The 18,755-nt window shown below is 37.3% G+C and overlaps 1 protein-coding gene across 2 annotated transcripts; it reads right to left on the bottom strand.

Moving 5' to 3' along the window:
* Positions 1-3,287: 3,287 nt before the first annotated feature.
* Positions 3,288-18,664, bottom strand: LOC139143533 (ras-related protein Rab-5C-like). Of its 2 annotated transcripts, none has more exons than XM_070713962.1 (6): positions 18,533-18,664; positions 14,156-14,424; positions 13,060-13,211; positions 11,088-11,214; positions 6,279-6,368; positions 3,288-5,611 (listed from the first exon to the last, which is right to left on the bottom strand). In XM_070713962.1, exons 2-6 carry the CDS (start codon positions 14,313-14,315, stop codon positions 5,499-5,501), a joined length of 642 nt encoding a protein of 213 aa, XP_070570063.1. In that variant the 5' UTR covers positions 14,316-14,424; positions 18,533-18,664; the 3' UTR covers positions 3,288-5,498. The 2 variants fall into 2 exon arrangements, with proteins under 2 accessions (XP_070570063.1, XP_070570062.1); XM_070713961.1 differs by lacking the exon at positions 18,533-18,664 and adding an exon at positions 18,289-18,429 and having other exon boundaries at positions 14,156-14,423.
* Between the last annotated feature and the right edge of the window lie 91 nt (positions 18,665-18,755).

Raw genomic sequence — 18,755 nt, 5'->3', positions numbered from 1 at the left:
AGGCATGTGCACCAGAACAAGTAGTTTTAATGTGTTTAAAATCTGGATTGAAAATTGAATTTTGAGTCAGTGTTGAACGTACTTTGGCAAGACTTATAAAGACTAGGCTAACAGATTTACATGTTGACTTTATAACATTCAATATACGTCATCATAGGGGGTATGTTTCTATTTACATTGCTGTGAAAGACCCCCTAGGAACACAGATTGCCGTCCTTAAGAAGATAAATAGCTCATTATTTTTCTGGTTAGCCAGTGCATACTGCTGAAGTTACATTACAAATCAGTTGGTTTTCATGAGTAAAGTAATTTTTAAACAGAGTTAATGTTTCTCTGATGCTAATGTGTGAGTTTTGTAAATTTAATTTGATTTATTTTTACTCAGTGGTTGGATGCCTATTTCCTTAACTCACAGTGCAACAGCTAAAATTCTTTGTTTCTCATTCAACAGACAGGACAGTAGCGAGCTCATATATCTCACATGTACATGTAAATTTTAAGCTGCTGAATTTGTTGTAGATAAGTTTCTAATGTATTTGTTGTGTGTGTAATAGCAGTGTTTATGTTATTGAAGTGTACAAGTTGATTTGATGAAGTTTACACAAATCTGTCCAGTTTTCTTTTTTAAGAATTGCAAAAATCATGAGAAAATTTGTTCATAAGCTTCAAAATTTCTATGAAATCAAGAATATAGAAATGATATGAAATTTGAGTGGCAAATAAATTTGTTGAAATATTTTTAAACTGTTTCTTTGATCTGTGACTTTAATATGCAATAACAGGGTAGACTGAAATGTTCAGTCATGTGAGGGCGCTCTGCAACTGAGTAGGTCAGAGGTCCCAGAGGGCTATGGCTAGACTCTCCACAGTCGCTGTGCCTTGTTTTGTGCGCGCCCACGGTGGGCCTGCATTCGAAGGCAGCTGTGCAGCTGTGAGCACGCGCTGCCAGACACAGCGACTGTCTGTTTTTGCAAGTATATGAATATTCATAAGGGTAGTGACGTCAAAAGAAACACCTATCTAACTGGGCGGAGAGAATATATTCTAGTAGCTGGTAAACTTATATATGCGTTATGTTTTTATTTTTCATTTTTAATTTTATATGGCTATGGTACTTGCCATTTTTTTTTTATTAACGGGTGTGTGGAGTTCTATAAAGTACCCGGATCAGGCAGAAATCCGACCGGTCGCTTGCAAGAACGTCCAGACCCTGGGATTCGCGTCGCGTCTCTGAAGGGCGCGCGCGTGTTCCAACAGCATGAACAGGGAAGACCGCGGAATCGCAGGGTCTCTGCCAGACTAGGCTATGGCCTGCACGTACAAGACTGAAATTTTCAATGTATTAACAGAGAAGCTGCTGAGGCATATACGATGTTCTAGCTGGAAAGCTTGCTGTGGTCATTGAGTTCCAGCAAAACAATTCAGAACTACACTGTTGTACCTCATGGAGTTCTGGCTGAAATTGTACTGCGGTCTCCAAGGTGATATGCAATTGCTATACGTCTGTCAAACTTGACACAGTTTGTGCTTAAACCTGTATGCTCAAAAAAGAATTATTTCCATATAATTTGTATATCAGATACTCATGACAAAATATTTGTAGAGGTAGAGGTATAAGTGGGACACTTCTAATTAGGGTACCACAGACTTTATACAGCTCAATCATTATGCTCCCATTTTCCTGTAGCTACAGCGACATAGCTTGTGGTTTCCTCAATGTGCATGTGTCATGGGAAATACTAGTTATAGTTTCCCATCTATACAAATACATTCGGCAAACCTTAAAGTGACATTGCACAGCTACTTAATTTGTAACATTTATGGTTGGCAAATCACATTTGTATGGTATGTGTTCAAAGACCTAACAGTTCCAGAATTATCAAGATCAATGCAAGATAAAAAAAACCAAAACATATGGGATATCTATTTAGTCCTAAAAAGTTTATGACGGACTGATTTTGTCACTAAAATTCTAAAATTTTCCAACGTGTTGAGAAGTTTCTTAGGTATAAAATGCATGATTCATTTTCCAGAGACAAAGCATGATGAAGGATGATATCAATACTGTATGCCCCGGCACACAGTATTCAAGAAGACTCAAACAAAACCGTTACAGAAACTACACATCTGTTCTTGTTGAATACAATTTGAATGTCTGCATTCATGAATCATATTTTACTCAAAGTGGTACACGGCAATCTATGCATGGGTATGTTTACAGCTGCTTCACCAAATTTCCCAGTGGTAACTCCAGAGGGCGCTCTACAAATCAAGTGCCAGTGTGGAGCTTAGGTGTATTTGCTGTGAACTAAAAACACGAGCAGAAGTGCAGTAACAAATTAGATTTCCCTTCTTCAAAGGAACGTCACACTGAACCTGTTATTTTATTTGTACTTCTTCGCTAGTGTTAAATTTGAAATGCGTTTTTTACCATCGAGATCAATTCACACCTGAGCCATATGCCACATACAAGATATGAGATACGAATGAGAAATCACAGAATGATTTCAATTCAACAGTAAGCATGATCTTGTTAAATTAACTACTTCAAAGAGTACAGACTCTTGCATCTACTATACCAGTAAGTTTTGTCATCACATCAAATGCTATGTATCACATGGCAATTCTGTCAGTAAGGGAAAAGCTTTTAGGACTCTCAGATGGCATATTGATGTTGATGAGCATTTTTCATGCTACTCCCCTGGTCAATGAGACCACTAAAACCAGACATAAGGCAGATATGTGGATACATTGATGCTGATGTAAAAGATAATTCTGCAACTTGAAACTAGTTAATGTCATACTAGATTAGCTTGTCATGCTACTCTGGAAATTTTCAGATTTTGTCTAACCATAGTGCTTCCTTTCAAAGGGACCCTTCCATTATCATAGTTTGGCCCAAGCCCATCATGTTAAGTGTGGACCTGTTAATAGTGGAATGAGCAGGTTAACTGCTTGAAAAGAGGGAAGCTAACCTTGCCCAATCAAAATGTCTACCAGAAGTATCATTGGCCTGACATAGTTCTACTTCGTTTCTGGCAGATATTCTGAGGAATTTTGTAGTGAACATTACTACATACCATGCACCAGCTAGAGTTTCCCATTTGTATACAAGAAAATTCTGACAGTTGGCCAGATGTGCTGCTCAAAATGACATGCATGCTGTTGGTAATACACTCTGATGAGTAAAGCCTGCACCATGATTGCTTACTGTTTACCCTTACTAGTTTCAGGTACAGCAAAATACTGGTTTTACAAGAATGGCACATAAGAAACACGCACACATATTCTTTACCAGAGGCTTTATTTTGTCTGTTGTATACAGTCAGGAGCAGTTATTATAAAAACATCATCACATGCAACAGACACCATTGCAAAGAAAGGCCAACTGAGGGACTGGTACAAAATGGGTCAGAAAACTGTCCCCAAACTACTGCACTTCATAGCACTAAAATAAGCTTGTATCTCTGGCCATGGAGATTGGTCACCTGCTCATGGTAGTCATGTTTGTTTCTTTGTGTTGTGAAGCCTGGCTTTCCAGCTTTGTTAAAACTTGTCTCTTAACAGATTTGTTTTGCTTGATCGTTGTTGATGTGCTAAAAATCTTTGCACAAAAAACGCATGGTGGATACTGCTACTTTTGAGGGGAAATTCTTTGATAGCCATTGATTCATATTTTATAATTCCATATCTGGCCTTACACTGCGTCTGGCTCACCTAGAACTCAAAGATTCATGACTTAACAGCTTCAACTTCTTGGTCCTGGGGTAAAATTTCTCACCAGATTCACTCCTGTATCTACATCCACTTTCTGTCTGTATTTTCAACATTGCAAATACATGTACATCACACATTGCTGCACTAAGTAACTGACACACCCAATGCAAGTTACAAATTTCACGCCTCTAACGCATTTTCCACAAACCTAACCTCGTTTTAAATTTACATGTATTGAAAAAAATGAGTTTGCATAAGCTTTAAAAAAGCGAAGCACGTGATATCAGAAAGGACAGGATGTCAGTAGTTTGGGGCAGTACCTTTGTGATTTTGACATACAAGAATATTGCATATAGCTTACAAGTTTGATGTGTCTACAAAAACATGGGTCATAAAACAACAAATATAGATTCTTTTTCTTTATTAATTCACATGTCACTTGAGAGTTCACTAACTGCATTCTTGTTCATTACTAAAGGTCCGATGCTCAGAAAGATCCCCTCACCCCCCATTTATTTTGGTATAGCCCATATTTTCTACATAAAAGTACACTAAACTGAAAGTATACACGTTGGGGTTAACACACTCTCTGAAAGAACTGATGATCTCTGTTTAATGTAAACTGGAATTACTCTGGGAAGGAAATTTCGGGGGCAAAAGGCCACACAATGTTTATTTGATGAAAATACCGTGCATGACTGAGTAATGTTAAATTTCATGATTAATTTTTAATCAAAGAAATACATTCTCTTAAAAACAATTAGTTTCTTTCTATTGTGTTCACAGACCACTGATCTGGCAATTTTTGTAATGGCTAACTGAACGAAAACAAGGAGAAAGACCCCTTCAAAATTCACCATGTCTGTCACTAAGGCTTTTCAATGAGAACACAACGTTAGAATATAACACCAAATATATATTTGGTGCCTTTATAAGAAACAAAAAAAAAGACTATATTATTCTGTACAATACTGTCCATATTCTCATAATTTCCAAGTTTACATTTTCATATTAGTTTTTATAGTGAAAAGTGAGTGAGCTAGAGGGCTTTGTACATTGAACTCTTTTGGATACACAACAGCTTAACTTCTAGTTAGAAGACTCCCTAGGCTATAGGAATTTAAGACCATCCAATACATATTCAAATATACAAGTCAAAGAAATTCTGCTGAGGAGTGCCACACTATATACTGTCACCGCTTAACAGAATTCTTTCCTCGGAAACAACTCCCTTTTTCTATCTTCAGGAACTTTGTCACACAGCTCATCATAGTCGTAAAATGTCTCCCTTGTCCCGAAGCTACTGTAAAATATTTAAGTTGCAGTTTACGTAAATGGACTTTAGCAGATATTTAAGCACTGGATAGTCATCGGTTACAAAGTCCCAACCAAAGATTTGAGATAAGGTGCACTATGTGTACTTGGGGAAAGTAAATCTTGAAAGAATTAAATTAAATTTGTGTAACTGAAACAAAAGCATTTATTTGGCAATGGGATTTCTACTGGTCACTGTGTTTACGTATACTACCCTTGAATTCTAACTACTATATACAAGTGGAGTGCCAATAGCCAGGATTTCTTTTTATTCTCAATTCGTCTCTCAGTTATATTGACTATCAGCAACCTCAGTAAATTATAATATTTTCCCATGAACCTTACGCAAGCTACTTGTGTTCTTTTTTTCCATTACTTGCGATGGGAATAAATGGAAAATAAGGAATATTCCAGGATACTGTCAATTGTTACATCGTAGCTAGTATTTTTGTGTAAAATGTATCAGCTCAGGACTTGCAACATCCTCCAGAATGTGATTGGTTACCCTCTTGTCTACTATCTGTTATTCTGTGTGCTCCTGGTTCCCTGGCTCCAGGCTCATTTTTGGGGAGCTTCTTGGCTGTGGAGTGAAAGGCGGAGAGAGAACAGTTTAGTTCAAGACTGTAAAGTCATGTGGTATCTCAGGATTGAAAATGATTTGTCTGTACTGTGTGAACACTGAACGAGGTCAAGTAAATCTTTCCTGTGAACAGAAATTTGAAGAGGAGTTTGAGAAAGTATCACTTGGGTGCTTCACAGCACATTATGAATAAATAAGACACTTTTGTTATTTACCCGTGAATTTTAAACATCAGAGTTTGATGACACATTTTGTTGAGCGTCATCTGATGATAACTTTCAGGCTAAAAATGGCCTCATTACATTACAAGAAGACATTACCAGAATTGAAATATCCAATTTTACAAATCAAGAAGGTTTATGGGTAACATACTGTATTTTAAGATTAACAGAGCAGAAATTCTTGTTTGACAAATGAATGTACCTGGAGCAAAATCATATATATCCTTAAAACACTGCATGAGAATGTGTAGCAGGCTAAAGTTCATGGAAGAGATCGATATCTGGAGATTCTATTGACATAATAATATCCATATACACATAAATGCAGCAAATATGTATCTTTTTTAACACTCTTGTCATTGGCACGTATTTCATCTATATGAACTGAATGATTGATGAACATGTCAATAGACATACCATCATATTACATCAGAATATCAACTCACCTATCGCCAAAAAGATATCATTTACATTCATTGCTGTTTTCGCTGATGTTTCCATAAACAATAAACTGTTATCTTCAGCATACGCTTGTGCTTCTATAAAAGACAGGAGAACAACATGTACCATGATTATATCAGACAAAACATTTTTTTTAAATCCACACAACTTTTCCAAACATGCTTCTTCATTGATCCCAAATCTTGAAAACTCAGGATGGGAAAATAACTCCATGGTTACTTAGGGCCAAATTGTAGCTGGGCCAGGGCCAATTGCTCTGGTTTCAGAGCTGCAATCTAGGTGGGAACTACATTTTAAGCATGTTGTGAAGAAACGACACCCTAGACCAATCTGAAAAAATGTCCCTGATCTTTTTTGGGAAGTTCATACACAGAAGAAACACTGATGATGTGACTGAGGTTCACCAATGCTAACTATAGGCATCTCTGAGATATCTGCGTGAACGGACGGACGGACGGACGGATGCACGGACATGACCAAACCTATAAGTCACCCCGGACGGTGTCGTGGGACTAAAAACTTGGCCAGTCTCAAACTTTTTAAATAACTACAAGTTTTACTCTGATATATGTAGTATTAAATGTACTTGCTTAACCCCTTTTCTGATAGACAGTATCAGTTGCTCATCTGCAAAGTCATTTAAAAGCAGTACTGAGCCAAACTATATGTGTTTTCACCCACTTGGCGTAGAATGTTATAGCTGCTTTAGTCCGTAAAAATCATGTTTACAGTATCTGTGTTTTCAAGGGCCTTCAAATGTTCACTTTTTGTTATAATGCATCATATGTTGAGAGTTTTACCTAAAGTGAACTGATGGTGGACAATGAACATGGCAAGATAAGGGTTAATTGTGATACACTAAAGACCTCTGTGAGAGGAGATAATGGCCACCATTCACCACTTAATTTTCAGGGGTCAGTAAATCATCTTCAGATCTACTTGCCCATAGGCTAGCAGCTAAATGTTATCACAAACCTAGTCTCAGTTTCCACTAGTCTCTTGGTCAACATTTTTGTCAGCTGCTGAATAATTGCACAGTCTCATGGGTGAAGAGAAGCAGAAAACCACTAGCCCTAATTATTGCCACAAACCCCACAAGCTTATGCTAATAGGATTTGCTCACCCCAATTGGGGTGGGATAAATGCAGACACATTCCCTCATTACTCCTACTGTTTCAGGCAATCTTACCAGATTACATGACTCTAAAGGTGGGTTTACACGTGTATTTTTTTAAACCTGAGGGAATCTGATTAGTCATTCTGTAAATATTCCTTATCAGCGATCTAAGCGATCTCACGTTTACATGTCATACACAAGGTATGAATTTAGTTCGGGTCAAGCGCCCTCAGCGATATCTGGGCTAGAGAACAATCGCTTGCTTGCAATGGCGGACAAACACATCGTGCAGCTGCTGTCTACGCTCTTTTTGTGTTCTGTCAACCAATCGAGACGCCTTTGGCGAAGAAATTACTAGGAAAGAATATTGTTGGCCTCGCCCCGTCTGATGTCGGTGTCTATTTCATGTTAAGATCAGACTCTTATACGGAAAATTGAGACAGTCAAAGTTCCGGCCAATGCTACACTTGACTAGTAACACTGGATGTATATTTCCATGTTCACGAATACACCGCAGAATGAGGCAATTGAATCAGTCGGCAGAGCATTAAATCAGGAAAAATCATCAAACAATTACATAATCAAGTAACCACCAACGAAATACATGATAGCTCTGCTAGAAATAATCTTAATAAACAACACATTTGAATTCAACGATGAATTCTACCGGCAAATATGGGGATGCTCTTATACGGAAATAATCTCGATGGGGTTGTTCGCCAGAAATAGCAGATATTACATTTCACGAGACAGAAATGAGAATAATACTGAAATGCAAACAACAAATACCGACCTGGCTGAGGTTCAGGGACGATGTTTTTTTCTGATTTTCATCGGAACACAACACGAACTCAATGAATTCATATCAAACATCAACAAAATGCATCCTACTTTCAAATTTTCGTTTGAAAGCTCCTCTGAAGAAATCACATATTTAGCCCTGACTATCTACAAAGGTCGTCGATGCAACAAAGAGAATATTCTCGACATCAAGACACACACAAAACCAACAGATACTTTCCAGTTCTTACAAAGAAACTCATGCCATCCGGCAGCAACATTCAAAGGTCTGATCAAAGATGAAACATTACGATACATCAGAACACGTAACAACGAAACGAATTTTACACAGAAAGTCACACAATTTAGTGAAAAAAAATTAGTGAAAAATTACAAGACCGACAATATAAAAAAATGAAATAGAACGCATTATCAGAGAGACAGACCATAAAAGTAGGAAAAGACTGCTTGAACAACAGAAAGAAAGAAATGACGCCACCAACAATACAGTAGTCTTCATAACAACGTATAGCCCGTACATCGACACAACAAAAATCAAGCAAGCCCTGACATAAAACTGGAGTGAACTTGAAAAAGACGAAAAAATAAAAAAAAAACTGTTCCAAAACCAACTAATAATCGCATATAGAAGGAACAGAAATATAGGCGACACACTTATAAGCGCCAGACTTCACAAAAACTATAAGCTTAATAGCTCAAACTCAGGTTCACACGAACCCACACAAACACAACAAGATCAAACAGTAGACATTCTACCTTCCCTACCAAACGTAAATGGAACAACATATTACCAAATAAATACAATCAACCATTCAACACGTCTTAACAATCACAAATTTTAAGCAACTGATGAAGAAAACTCTGTTTTCGAAACGTAGTGCCAAAGGATCGTAGTGTCACAGTAGTCTCTCCGCTCCATTGCGGATTAACACAAGACACGTAGATTACGGGTACGTCTCGCCATGGCTAAGCAACATTTTACATAAAACAGCCAAACATGATATACACTTATATTATACACAATATCATACACAAAACGCAAACAACCCAAATATGAACGATGTGTGGAGTTGCTTTCCCTTTACTACCTACAACTCATCGTAAAATGGCATCGTTTTTCTAGCTCTGCCACCACGACGGTTGTTGTCGGACACGGACTTGAACTGAGCTCGCAACCGTTTGATTTTTTTGTGGCATTGTTCCGCTGTCCTCTCGAGTCCCTTCTCCCTGGCCTTGGCAGCGACGACTTCATACACTTGCCGATCCCTCGACGTGCCGTCCATCATACGGATGACGTTTTCGTCTCTCCAGATTGAAATTAGTAGCCTGATCTCTTCCTGTGACAAATTGTTGCCGCGATCGCGAGAGCTTCTTACTTGAACACCGTCCATTGTGGTAATGGCCGAACCGAAGACAGGATATAGTTCGGCGTTTAGTTCGGTGTTCTGGTCACACGTGTAAATAGGCCATTGTTTAGTACGGAGCACCGAACCTGGACCAGCCCTCCGACACCGAATTAATTTAGTTCTTTGTTAGTTCGGTGTTGTCTGTTTACACGTCCAACTGACACAGGTTTAAATTTATTCCGGTGTCAACTCCGGACTTAACTCACACGTGTAAACCCCCTAAATTTCCCTCCTCCTCCCCAAAAGCCCCCCCCCCCCCCTCCAGTTTCATTTTAAGTAATCAAGAGAACCCTAATCTTCAAAAGCATGTATGATATCGGTGGGATTGGAGGGACACACCCCTGTTAGGTATTTTGATACTTTGTCTCCAATTACACAAACTACTGTACTGTAAATGTGTTGTATGACCTGGTTTACAATACTGACAAACAGATGATATGAAGAGATTCTGCCAAAAGCATGGCGGTTTGCATAATGTACATAAACATGGTGATACAGATTACTAGATGCAACAATGTGAGATCTGACCACTGAATCTGTCTCTTCCTATTGGATTACCCTATATAACACATTTTTATCTGTCATTTTCAAATATTTACAAATATACATCAAGTAAACAAAATGAACAATGGTGTTCTGCTGATTTCACTGCCCTATACTGTATTTCATTTTACTACTGGTTTCAAACCTCAAAACTCAACATTATGAAAAGTGACATCATTTTTAAACATTATTACCAATCACACATACTGAAAGCAAAACTTCGAAAATATGTCTCTATTTTTGTTGCACTTCTGGATTAAATGTGACTTAATTGTCACTATTGCATGTACATCTCAACTATTTTTGGAAGATTTTGTTTGCAACTGAGCAAGAAGCCTGAGACCAACATTTCAAAGACTTTTTCAGCATTCTCTTCTACATGATCTTTAGTGTTACTACACTGAGGAAAGTTGTACTCAATAGCAAGCCATAAATGAAAGCAAAATGAACTTTCACCGGGGCTTACATCTGCAAGCAACAGATTATCAATAGTTTTCTACGGCTGCATTTTTCAATCTGCCCACAGGCTATTCTGCAGAATAACTCATCCAGTGGGTTTCAAGATGCCAGGATACATGTGACTACAGTAACTAGGTTTACAGATACACCAGCGACCTTTATCATAAACCCACGCCTGATTTAATTTATACAGTGAGGCTGGGCCTCTCAGTGACCACACAGTTACCAATTATACTCTTCCAAGAATTTTGATGATTGTAGTTACCGATGACAGTTTAGTCATTTCCTGCATCAAGCGGGAAATGTAGAGATAAAAAATACAGAGGTGTACCAATTACAAGACACAACAGCCTGCCTAACATGTTGAATCTGGTGCTGTTTGTTACCAATCACATCAATTTCTAAAATATTATTTCATATTTGTTTACGTACTGATCTGAGACTGAAGCTCTGTGAATAGTAAATACCTACCTCATATTCCACCATCCTTTTATTCGCAAGATCTGATTTATTTCCAGCCAATGCTATAACTATATTTGGGCTGGCCTGCCTTTGTAACTCCTTCACCCATGTCTTCGCACGTGCAAATGTGTCCTGTCCAGAAAAGATGAATAGTGTCAAAAACACGGCGTGGTCACAAACATCGAACCAATTTATGTGCTTTCATTATAACATTTCTGAGAACCATAATGGCAATGCCCATTCAATCTGCTTTTGTTTGCAACCTTACATGTAAAACCCTACTTCCTGAACCAATAATTTCACTGTTTGTCCAGTGAAAAATAATTGGACACTTTGCAAAGCCAAACAAAAGAATCTACTGAAAGAACTTAGTTTATATATATATTAAAACTTTACATGAATACTTGTACACAAATACACAAGACTAGTAGTTGTTTATTTTGCTTTCAGTGTTACAACACAGACTGCTGTGGGTCACTGTGTAAAGTGCCAAAGCAGTGCATACACCACAAACAATTGTGAGCATTCAGGAAGAAAGAATGATGTAAAGACTGACGTTAATGCTGTATTGCTCTATTCAAAAGCTGACGCTTTTTTTGCTTCATTGTACCACTGGAATCAGTGATTTCCACATTCCACTGGCCATGAAGTAATATGTGATGATGGGAGATCTATATCAATAGAGATCATGTTTACCGGTAATGGGCATAACCTATTTGTAGTTGATGAACTTCTATCTGGGATGCATTTGGACAGTTTCATGTGACATTTCACATCAACACTGACAAGATGTCATCAGAAAAGCTCACACATTATCATTTGTCACTGATTTGTAAACTGAAGCATTACAAAAACAATTTCAAACATTCAAATTTATCTTTAATGAGACATCCATAAAGATGATTCCACTGTATTTTACATTAATTTTTGAATATTTGATCAAATTTTTAAAACCCCAAATAAACATTACGAGTCTATTATGATCAAAATAAGATATAAGATGATATTTCATGTGATTCCTTCACTGCCAGTCTTCCTCAACATTTCATTTGAGAGAAACAATCAGGTAATATGCCCCCGTCTTGTTCAAGTCCACATTCAGAAATACAGTAGGTAGTTCATGGCAACTTAAGTGCCTTCTTTGCCATGACGCCTAACATGCTGGGAAATTCCTAGTACATGGGAAAAGGTGATCACAGGAGTACTTCAGACGGTAACGCCATGACTGGAATACGTAATGGCATTAAAGTGATTGTATCTAGTGTGAACATGTGTTCTTTTTAATGTCTGGCCAAACATTTTGAGGTTTCCTGTATGAGTTAATTCTGATGTGCTTTGAATTCACAGTCCTTAGACTAACAGCATTTTTATACAATTGACTGCAATCCGTCTCACGGCCTTCTATATTTTCTTTCCCAGTGAAATGCCCTCTTGATCGTTTGGAAACAAAATTTCACTCAGCAAGCATTTTATATCTTTCACTTCATAGGGTGTCTGTGTACACCTAATCATATCTTCTATGTATTGGTACGAAACCTAACCTTGCATGCAAAGATAAACTACGCAATGGGGTACAGGGGGTTTGTATAAATTACATAAAGAGAAGGGAAGTTTGGAAGAGCCAGTTAATTCATTCATCACTCAATTTACTTCATTATACCAAATCTCTGATAACATCCATATGGGAACATCTTGAAAGGTCTATGGGAAATCCCAATCTCGAAAATGTCATGTGTCATATTATGTGACACTTTAGCACTGAGCATTATTATATCAAGGGTACGACACTAAGAGAGTTAAGTGAGCACAAAATAGCACAATAATTAACACAGAATTTTCATTTGTGTGAGTCAGAATTACTGATTTAATACTGTAATTTCAATTTATCTTTAGTATCAACAATATCCTAGGTATCAATTCCACAATTACAACATTTCCATAAATGATGATATAAATGTTAAGTGTTATTTTCCTCACCTGATTTGTAACATCATAAACAACAATAGCAGCTTGTGCTCCCCTGTAATACATGGGTGCTAGGCTGTGATACCGTTCTTGGCCCGCTGTATCCCAAATTTCAAATTTTACTGTCGTGTCATCCAGACATACTGTCTGTGTTAAAAATGCCGCTGCAGACAAAAAACTGATGTAAATTTACAGATAGTTAGCCAACTTGTATACAATTAAATCATTTTGTGACCAAGAGGTACAAGGATGCTTCAACGACTAAACACGCTCATTCACAATTTACAAAGTACACATGCAAATCAAGTACTTTGTACTTTCTGTCTGGGTGAATAGTTCAGGGGACCAGGAGAACAGGATGGATCGATGAGGGTATGAAGTAAGAATCATTGTTTTTTTCTGGCAAGCATCCATGAATATACCTATGAAACTCAAGATCTCCACATTACATGATACACTTTCTGATCTGTATAGATTGAAGCATAACATTTTGCTAATTCAAGCTGTTCTCTAGTACACTTTGCACATATACCCATACAGAACATGGTAACTTTATAATGCTCTAACAAGGTCAGACGGATGTGGTGTAACGGTGATAATCATCTGTAATTTGGATGACCTCTAGAATGAAATATTTGGTGCTGATGCTATTATTTCTGCCAAAAAAAGACTAGTTCATGATGTGCAAATTTCATAATTTCACTCATATTTTCAATGTTCCCCTTTTACACTTTCATTTTGCACAATTGAAAAAGTTTTTGTGCAGCAAATTTACAATGGCACAGCTGAATTACATCTTCCTATGGCCTGGGTTGAGGCAGGGAGCTAACATGACCAGTTTGGGAATCTGTAACCCATTCATAAAAGTTGAGAAAAGAAGACAAAGTTATGCCTTTCAGTTGTACCAAAAAGACAACTTACAACCCAATTTGTGGTCAATTTTAAATAATCCATGCGGGTTAGCACTACAGTCAATACCTTGTCAATGAAATTCTGAGTGACACTCCCGACTGTGAAGTGAAAGAGCCTGGAGTATCATGAGGCTCACTGTTACATGTATCATATAGAAACTTACAATAAATTAAATAATTTGATCTCCAACACTCACCTCCGATCGTACTTTCCTGGTATTCATGGAATTGTCCTTTCACAAATCGAAGTACTAAACTTGACTTTCCAACGGCTGATTCTCCTAGTAGAACCAATTTAAATTGGCATATTTTCCCCTGTGTGCCGTTAGGCCGTTGGACATTGCCTCTTCCAGACATTACCAGACCTTGTGTTCACCAGTGCTAACAACTCCTCTTGTCTTTCACTATTCTAGCAAGTCAAGTTGGCTATCTTCAGTTACACTTGATTCAGTTTGCAAGATTCATCTGCAAGAAGAAGGAAAGTTCCACAATTAATGTCTTATCTTGTATACATACACAAAGGTACTCTCTTGAAGTTTCCATATATTGCTTGACCTTCAAAATTTTCTTCAAAACACGTTCAGTCGATTCAAATAATTATACATCCACTTTTTTCATGTAAAATGTTTGTGATTGGTCTTTTCTGAATGAAAATACTTGTTATACAAATTACTTGAAGACTAAACAAACTTATCATGAACATTCGTAAGTTAGAAATAAATTTGCCAGGTTGTGATTTACAACAGTAAAGTATACATACATTTACATGCAACAAGAGTCTGCCAGTAAGAGACTCATATATGAATACTACCTGGTTTCTATTCTATAGACCATAACCCATTACATCAGTCATACAATATACGATATCCTTTGATATCCTGATTTCAATGAAAATACTAATCACTAGTCACCAACTAACTATTTGTTATTGCCTCCAGACTTGAACGACTGCAAGATCTCTGCATTTACGGCTAGTGGCTAATATCACACTCCCCAGTTCCCAAAGGTTGAGACCAGAGAGAAACATCTATTCCTCGTTCAGTTGTGATGTGATGGATTCAAAAGGTACGAGCAGAATGTGAAATGAACTACCAGCAAGGTCTACAGGGTGATCTAAAATGAGTAACCAGGGTTGCATGGATTGCGGTAGTTGATGTAAAATAAATACATGCAATAAATTCTCACGTCAACACCTTTTACCGATACATAATGAAAATTTGTCCAACCAAGACCTAATGACCTGGCAAAGCAGTAAATCTTACACTGACGCACATGTACCAATAAATTAGTTATTACTTCAAAGTTAACAAATCTTGCTTACACGAAAACAACAATAGCTCTATTTTCTCCACGGCAGTCTCCTTTCTGTGAGATGTATAATATATATTACACTGACACTCAGCATCTTGGAATTTTTGTAATCCATTTCCCATTATGCTATATCACATCCATATCAACAGAGTGCAATAAGGTATAAGTGGTAATATGCCTGCAGGACAATGACTGTACTGTATTTCAACACTAAAGTAGAGTTACTAAAGGTCAACATTATTGATTTGTACACAAGAAGGAATTAAATTTTGTTCTCTTTATCCCACTGTCTGGGCCAATGTAACAGGCAAGGGTTACTGAAACAGAAATACTGCAAGGATAAACAATAATCCAAAGTTACTATTTTGTCTTTGTAGAAAGTGTATGACAGACCTAAACAGCCAAGCACTGAAGAATTACCCTGAACTTTCATGAACTCTTAAGTCTCAACTCAATAGTTGGTGCAAACCAATCATCTATTGACACTTAAGCCACAGTTTAATTCTAATTATACCGACTAAGTCTCAATCACCTCAGTAAATTATTCATAATATACCGACTGAGTGAATTGGAGAGATTGTCTGACTGGTGCTGGTGGTAGTAAATGAGTAAAGGCATTGAAGGGATAACATCCTGTTCCGGCCAGAGAGGGACACCACGCTCTTTTTCTCCTTGTCAACAAGGTCATTTCAATGCATTTATTTGAACAATGCTGTCCCTTACTGATGACTCACGCTCATACTGCTTGGTATCAGTCTTTAGCATCTACTCCTCGTCTATAACAGTAGTTCCACCTGACAGAACAGATTGAATTTTTCTGATATGATTACAGGTAAAACTGGAGTACGGGTTAATAGATAATATATGAAATTGGACGATGATGTCATGGCATGGCTCTGACATTACCATGTAGGGCACATAGTTGAAATAGTAAGACATCCAGGTAAGAAAGACATTTGAATATACAATCAAATAAATGTCAATCATAATACTTCTGCTGTCAGTAGGAGAAAATATTGGCAATTGAAACGTCCAGAAAAACAAAGTCAACAGCAGGAAACAGCCAAAATACAATGAACAATCAATATTTTCATAAAGCCTTGCCTACAATGCATAATAACACCATAACATTGATTTGGGATTACTCCAGTCCTTTTTGAGACATGCATACAGTATACACAGTGCACATGTCATGCAATAAATTTTAAGGTGAAGTACATTTTCAAATTTCTCTTCAAACAGATATCAAATGTGAAGTTTCCTTCTTACAGAACGACAATACCCTTTATCCAAACTGCTGTATTTGAAATTTAAGGTAGTTCAGGTAGTCTTTGAAGAAAGTATCAACGAAACTTTGCATATAAAACATTGCATTTTTTTCATGGAAGAAAGGCATACAACAACTGTTCAATAACTTTAATTGTTGAGATCTCTTAACAGGGTTGATCTGCAACAAAATACCTTGTCATGTACTCTTTGTTGGTTTGGTTTAAGCATAATATAGATGTATTTGGTATATGACCAAATGAATAACTACTACAAGTACAAATCCGATTAAGCTACTGGTAACAACTAGTCCTCCTAATTGTTACCATAAAATGATAGCAATTTCATACGGTGAATAAACGATGAATTCTCATTCACTTGCCTTCAAATGAAACATGATTATTGGAATTTTATACCCAATTTTCTCATTTTAAAGCATGTGACTTGATTTGCTTAAACGCAGCATTAATCATGAGACATTTTTTAATTACACTGACACTTTAAAAAGAGAATAGCCCTTACAGAATTTAATACATAAACATAACAGTTATCTGCTAGAAGAATTTCACTGTAGTTATACACATAACTGTCAAGTGTGAAAGGTCATGTTTATCAAGGTCACAAGCATAGGTGTTCAGTGACATCCTGCATGTTAAATGTATGGCTAATTTTGACATTACTGAGAATGCATTAATATGTATAGGTTGAAACCTGGGTGGGATCCCCCAAAAATCTTCAAAAGGGATTGAGAATTATGATAAAATAGCAAAGACAGACTATCTCAGTGGCATAACTTACTGCACACCTAACCTCTGGTACAAATGTCCTCTTGATGGATTTTTTCTAACTAACAAAGCACAATGAAAACAGAGAAATGACTATATAATAACCATGAATATCTTGATAGAAGATATGATTTCAATATGGTCTCATGTTCCCTTGCTTCTAAAAATAATAATTTGTCAGGTGTGATGGCCCAGGTGATATTGGCGCCACATTACGTCACAGTTAAAGCATGTAAACAAGCCATCTTGTGACAGGATCAATGGCCACTGTACAGATTCCGGACCTCCTCATTCACAAGTACTACAACTTATCACAGTCTTCTATACAATCAAATGGTACAGAGTTGTATATCCTCGGGCATTTGTAAAGCAGTTGCTGCTTAATTTTTCCTGCTAGGATTGAGTACGTATGTCATGGTTTTCGAGAAATGACTGTGAACAGACAATCATGTGTCGTCACGTAACAGTCATTATTAAAAAAAGCATCGTCATGTGATTCAATTTGAAGGATTTTCTTGTGGCATACCTTCAAATGATTAAAAACTGGGTCGAAAGTTATTGCTTATTCCTGAGATTTTATGTATTACAATGTCACTTAGAATAATAATTTACATAAAGTTGTAAATCATCACGTTAAAGATACCCTACAAACCCGTGACTCCCTTCACTAAACAATAAGCGTCACGTCACCAACTTTCGATTGCTACAAATGAGGAATGGGCGAGTCCGTACTGAATAGACGTCAATACAACTTAAGAATGGAGATGTGCCAAGGGCTTCTTAAATGTTCAAAACTGCTTCGTGGCCAAAGCAAAAGTCTGGATAGCATAGACCCCGAATAAAACGTAAAGAAACTGACCAGGAAGGCAGCCATTTTGAAACGACTGTGTCAGAAAGGGACTCTTCAACTTCTAAATGCGACGATTTTGACGAATGCAAAACAAACCCAACGAAGAACTTGTACTTACATATATCAATGAGCTGTAAATTCCTTTGTATAATTTTTGAATCTTGAAAATATTCGGTTGTTATAGTTTGTTTCCTATCAATTACTACTACGTCGTACCACCCTCTCACTGCGACCGCAGAACACCTCCCTTCAACAGCCACAAGGACAGTATATCAGTCCGCCATAGCGTCGACGGTAGTCACAGGGACGAATAACTGACGGTTACTTGAATTTGAAAACATTTCAGAAGAAAACATACTTCCAACGGAGCTTTGGAAATCTATAAACTTATAAGAATGGTGATACACTCTTGAATAGTAATGTACTATGTGATAATCTGCCGGGGGAAGAACACATCTAAGCCCCTGATTTTGTGTTTCCTTTTGATGGCACCCGTAGGATGTCTAAAGATAACGTCATCGGTAGTTTTAAACTCTCGCGGCCAGCGAGAAACTGAGATCTGAACGTGGTTGAACATATATGACC

This window comes from Ptychodera flava, chromosome 11 (genome assembly GCF_041260155.1).
Source record: "Ptychodera flava strain L36383 chromosome 11, AS_Pfla_20210202, whole genome shotgun sequence".
NCBI classification, from domain to species: Eukaryota; Metazoa; Hemichordata; class Enteropneusta; family Ptychoderidae; genus Ptychodera; species Ptychodera flava.
The sequence above is the reverse complement of the archived record's forward strand: the minus strand, read 5'-3'. Positions and strand labels throughout refer to the sequence as shown.

Bases quoted from the DNA above. Each gene is read 5' to 3' on its own strand.
- LOC139143533 (XM_070713962.1), bottom strand. From the start codon at position 14,315: ATGTCTGGAAGAGGCAATGTCCAACGGCCTAACGGCACACAGGGGAAA. The intron at 11,215-13,059 runs GTGAGGAAAATA...TTTTCTGGACAG, and splicing joins TTTATGATGTTACAAATCAG to GACACATTTGCACGTGCGAA. The intron at 6,369-11,087 runs GTATTTACTATT...CTTTTATAGAAG, and splicing joins GATGGTGGAATATGAGGTAG to CACAAGCGTATGCTGAAGAT.